The 5,374-nt window shown below is 44.1% G+C and overlaps 1 protein-coding gene across 1 annotated transcript; it reads right to left on the bottom strand.

The window, feature by feature from the left end:
• Positions 1-824: 824 nt before the first annotated feature.
• On the bottom strand, positions 825-4,867 carry dlx1a (distal-less homeobox 1a). The gene is made up of 3 exons (XM_076040022.1): positions 3,300-4,867; positions 2,704-2,903; positions 825-2,142 (listed from the first exon to the last, which is right to left on the bottom strand). Exons 1-3 carry the CDS (start codon positions 3,607-3,609, stop codon positions 1,888-1,890), a joined length of 765 nt encoding a protein of 254 aa, XP_075896137.1. The 5' UTR covers positions 3,610-4,867; the 3' UTR covers positions 825-1,887.
• Positions 4,868-5,374: the final 507 nt, after the last annotated feature.

Here is a 5,374-nt window from a genome sequence, read left to right as displayed (position 1 = left end):
TATTTTAGCCAATGTCATAGTTTAAAAAGCGCAATAAAATGAAAGTATATGGGTGCTTTAAGCTGAAGCGCCATGCAGCCTCCAACCTGGAGGCCTTTGAACTTCTCACTTTCACTGATGTGTAATCCGCCCCGTGCTCCCCTTTGCTCATCCAGTCTTTTCGCAGCACCTGCCTCTTGCGCAATTATTCACTTAACACACACACAATTGATCTCTCCCATTCACGGCCCAACATGGGGATTGTCGGAAGTGGGCTAGAAAATAAAAGGGGGCTTATCTTTAAGGAAAGCTGAATGGAAATAAGCGGTGTCGTTAAAGTGAACTGGGGTGGGGGGAAAGGGGGTGATGGTGGGGGGGTCGTCTCCCGCGAGGCGATGGTTAAACCACCATCACACAACCGCCTGACGAAACCAGGACTCGCTGGAAAGTTAAAATGCAGCACATTTAGCTGCATTTTGCAGTTTTTGCACGACATGTCTTGCGCGTAAAACGTAGCAGGATACTTTTTTTTACACCACTTTCTGTTCCAACAAAGTTTTAGCTGCATCTTCGATTTCCTGTTTTTAACATCTGCAAGCAGCAGCAGCAGCAGCAGCAGCAGCAGCAGCACGGGGGGCTAACCAGGAGCATTAATCTATACCCGACACGTCTTTTGCAGCTTACAGCTTGTGCAACAATGACCGACACGACATGATGCAGCTTTGCGTCAGCTCACATTAAACCTGCACGATGCAGAGGGGTGGTGGTGGTGGTGGTGGTGGTGGTGGGGTGGGGTGGGGGCAGGGGCTGGTGATGATGGGTGATGGAGTTCAATCAGACACCTCTTTTGGTCATAATTTAAATTATTACTTTACTGCTTTTGAAATTTTTGCACATTATGTCCATAAACAGATCAATAAATTAAAGTGATCAATACAAAACTAAATATCCTCTATGTTTACTAAAACACATCTTGACGAATACAGGAGGGGGGAAGGGCAGGGAAAGAAAGTCTAAAACCCTGTTTCACAGCGTACCCAGTATACAGCACAAATAAAAAATACGAAAGAAAATTCTGCACAGAATACAGACAAATGAGCTGCTCGTCCTCAGGATAATATCTCGTCTCTCCTCCCCTGCAGCCAATTGTCAGGCCTTTTACAATTTTCACGTAACATCAAAATGAACACAGACTCGACCTCGACAGAGAAGGGGATGAAAAAACCGCCTAAGAATAATTTAACTTAAATAACAAACACATAATATAAACAACATAGTGGCACATTGAGGCTTTGCACAATGTGCTCTGTGGTTTCATGTGACAACCTGGCGGTCGTCTCTGGGATTTAAGGGACATTTTTTTTCATTTCTTCTTCTTTTTTTTTTCTTTCTTTTTTTCAAAAAGGTTTCAGAACCTCTTTTGTGCCAAATTGAATTATTAATGACACCAGACAGATTTGCAGGTCCGGCAAGGAAACAAAACAAAACAGCCAAAAACAAACAAACACGTGTTTTCTTTTAAAAAAGCAACAGCGTTGCCACACAACATTGGTGGGGAAGAAAAAACTGAAATAAAAAATCTGACACAAAGGTGATAAAGAGCAGCCGTATAAACGCGGTCCATTCTGTACGTCCTGCATGGGCACATTTGCTCGCGTCTTTAAAAAGTCTCGCAGTCCCTTGCATGGCCGTCTTCCGTTGTGAGGCCACTTTGTTAGCAGGCGGCAGCAAACTCCGGCTTTGTGGGTTTGCTGTTAGTGTGTGTCTATGTGTGTGTCGGCGTGCGATCAGCGCTGGGAGGGGGCGTGGGGGGCGCGCAAAGGGCCCCCATCTGCATCCAGCAACCCGATGACACCATTGAAAAAAAACCGAACCGAAACTGAGGTCCGTGCGCTGCGGCTGCGGCGCTCACATGAGTTGCGACTGTTGCATAGACTCTTGGTGCGTGCTGGGGTACCACGACGTGTAGCTGGGGATGTACGATCCGGCCGCGCCCACCGGCGTCTTGACGCTGCTCGGCGAGCTCCACACGGGCGCCACCGTGGGGGAGCCGCTCGACAGTCCGCGGCCGGTGGCCAGAGCGCTGGCGTCGATGGAGCCGCTGCCGCCTTGTTTCATCAGCTTCTTGAATTTGGAGCGTTTGTTCTGGAACCAGATCTTCACCTGCAGGGGGACAGAGTGACGTGGGGAAAACACATACGTTTATGGCATCATTGTACATAGTAATAATAATAATAATAATAATAATAATAATAATAATAATAATAATACATCTGAAAAGCAATGATATTAATAAGTTAATAATTATGATAATATTAATAAAAGGGTACTTCTCAAATAAAATTATGATTACAGTACTATTATTATTATTATTATTATTATTATTATTATTATTATTATTATTATCATTATTATTGTAAAAAATAATCGTAATAAATTTGGAAAGCAATAATAATAACAACAATAATAATAATAAATATAACAATAATAATAATAATAATAATAATAATAATAATAATAATAATAATAATAATAATAATAATAATAATAAATAACAAAAATAATAAACGGACAATTCTAAAATAAAATTATGATTATAGTATTATTATTAATATAATTATTACCATTATCATTGCATAATAATAATAATAATAACAATAATAATAATAATAATAATGGTTCTGGCCCGGAGTGTGTGCTAGTGTTTAGTGGTGGGAGCCTTGCCTGTGTCTGGGTCAGACCCAACGAGGCTGCCAGCTCTGCCCGCTCCGGTAGCGCCAGATACTGGGTCTGCTGGAACCTCCTGTTGAGCGCCTGCAGCTGTAAACTGGAGTAGATAGTCCTCGGTTTCCTGATCTTTTTGCCTTTGCCGTTGAAGCGAACCTCGCCTCCTTCCACCACCGTGTTCTTCTCCGTTTCGGGCGCTGGCAGAGGGGAGAGAAGAGGGTAAAGACGAGGGATGATCGAGGAGAAGGCAGCCGCAGCAGCAGCCGCAGCAGCAGCAGCAGCAGCAACGGGTAGCAGCGAGTAGCCGTCAGTGCCGCGCTGCTACTCTCGGCACCAGCGAGTTCCCATCTTTCCCCCTGCTGCAGCCTGTACTTTGGCTATAATTACCCGTAATTGCATACATTGTTTATAGCGTTACGCAATAAATAATTACCAAGCCTAATTCCAACATCTGGCTGCCCTCTTTTTTTTTCCTCCTCCACGCAGTTTAGCTCTGCGCGCCAACGTGGAAAGTCCACACTCGAGTGGAGACTTCTTTTTTTTTAAAAAAAAGAACGAAAGAAAAGAGAACGCAGAAGCCGCTCCGCGCTTACCTGTGTCCTCTAGCCGAGTCTGTGCGAGCGCCGAGCTGTTTTGGTACGTCTGCACTGTGCTGAGATAGGGACTGGTGGAATGGCTGCCGACTGAGTTGACGTATGGATATCCCAGAGACCTGGGGAAGGACGAGGCTGGGCTGTAGCTGTCGTGCTGGGTATGGCCTGCAGAATGTAAACAGTGCATGGGATAGTGTCCGTGAGACATGGAGGGAGGCGACATTTGTTGACTCGGGGGTCCGAACTCCATGAAGACGGCTTTTCCTGAGCCGGGGCTATTAAGACTTTCTGGGATTGTAGTCATTGTCATCTCTTCTGGCGGTGAAAGTCGTCTCGCTTTTGATGTTTCCCCTCTATGATCTCCGTGAAGGACGGCGCCCAATTTAAGTCGAACCGATTTTTTCTCCTTCCATTCATAAGAAAATTCAGTTTGTGCCCCGTGAAAAAGTCCAAGGTTGTGATGCTGTGGACCGAGACAAACTCGCTCAAAGGTTTGAATCTAGGACTCATGAATATTCATCGAAGACGCTCGCTGATTGGTCCACTCTCTCCAAGAGGGAAGCCGATTGGCGACTCCGAGGCTGGGTCCGAAAGGAAAGTGATAAAATCGAGGAAAAACTACAAAAAACATTTATAGCGTTTCTTCGTCTCAGAAATCTTTAAAGTGTCTAGGATTTTATCACGTTTATGTCGTTATATTATTGTTGTTGTTATTGCAAAAACTATGTTAATTAAATCTTAATCGCAAATTATATTAAAACCTCAATTTCAGACGTGCACGGACAATAAGCTGCGACATGTAGGTGACGGCAGAATTTTAAAGCGTCTCGGTGTTTCATATAATCACAGACTGCCTGCACACGCACGTCTCACGCACACACGCCGTCATTTATCAAGGCGCATTTACAGCCTCGTTAGAGCCGCTGGCCAGTTTGATTAAAGCTTTATTAGACCTATTACTAATATTATTAAAGCTCGATCTGGAGCAAAGGCGTATTAGCATAACACTACTGTTCAATTTTCATAAGTAGCTCTGTAATTAGCCATGTATTAACAGGCGGAGTGGCGCGAGGTCTCGGTTACACCTGCGGCGGTGGGGTGAAAAACAGTCGCGTGTCAAATGAGGACCGTTGACGCTGCAAGAGGCCCGGTTGTGTTTTTACGACACCTGCAGGCCGCAAAGCTAGAGCCGGAAATCAATTAAGACATTTTAATTTCAATGTGAAGACGGTGTTTTAATTGATTGTGTTACATTTTTTTTTGATAGATAGTGGGAGGACAAAAAATTGATACACCTAATAAATACAACTGACCAATAATGGATAAAAAAAATGTCCTGATTAAATGTACATTGGCGCGCATCTAATTAATTTCAAATAATTAATTAATGGTCGAATTCGTTTTACAACACTGCCACCTATTTTGCCCTGCACGGCTGTAAGGGATGAGGGTGAGGGAGGGGGGCGGCTCGGCTCACACAGCCCACAGTAACAATTATGCACGGACATTTGATTGAATTAAGCCGACGACTGACTGCAGCAGCATGCGACATTCAGGTCAAGTCCACAGCTAAAACAGAATAGCTGCTGTGAGAAATTTTATCCAAGCTGCATTTGCAAAAAAATAAATAATAAAACAACAAAACAAAATAGAACAAACAAAAAACAATTACTTACTTTGAATTCATGCGGTAAATCTGCTCTGTCCGCCGGTCGTAGAGACCCCCACCCCTCCCAAACAAGAAAATTGCACGCGCAGAAGAAGAACAATGTATCCCTGCTCTGGTCATATTTTTCAAAAAATTCATGCGGAGGCTGCGGCTCCGCCGTGTTGCGAGGCAAAGATGCTCCAGCCTCCGTCCCTCCGTCCCTCCGTCTGCACCTGAGCAGCGAATTAAAGCCACTTTAAATTCCGTCACTCGTCATTATCAGCGTAATTGCATAATTGAACTGAAAACAGAAAGTAGGGAAGTTGCAGACGAAAAAGAAAAGAAAGTTGTTATAAAAAAAAAAAAAAAAAATACGGGCGCTGACATCACAGCACGTGCCGCCACAGTGCGCCACGCGGCTGCGGGC

This window comes from Nelusetta ayraudi, unplaced genomic scaffold (genome assembly GCF_046127955.1).
Source record: "Nelusetta ayraudi isolate G7.1 ecotype Tasmania unplaced genomic scaffold, CSIRO-AGI_Nayr_v1 ptg000060l, whole genome shotgun sequence".
In the NCBI taxonomy this organism is placed as follows: Eukaryota; Metazoa; Chordata; class Actinopteri; order Tetraodontiformes; family Monacanthidae; genus Nelusetta; species Nelusetta ayraudi.
The sequence above is the reverse complement of the archived record's forward strand: the minus strand, read 5'-3'. Positions and strand labels throughout refer to the sequence as shown.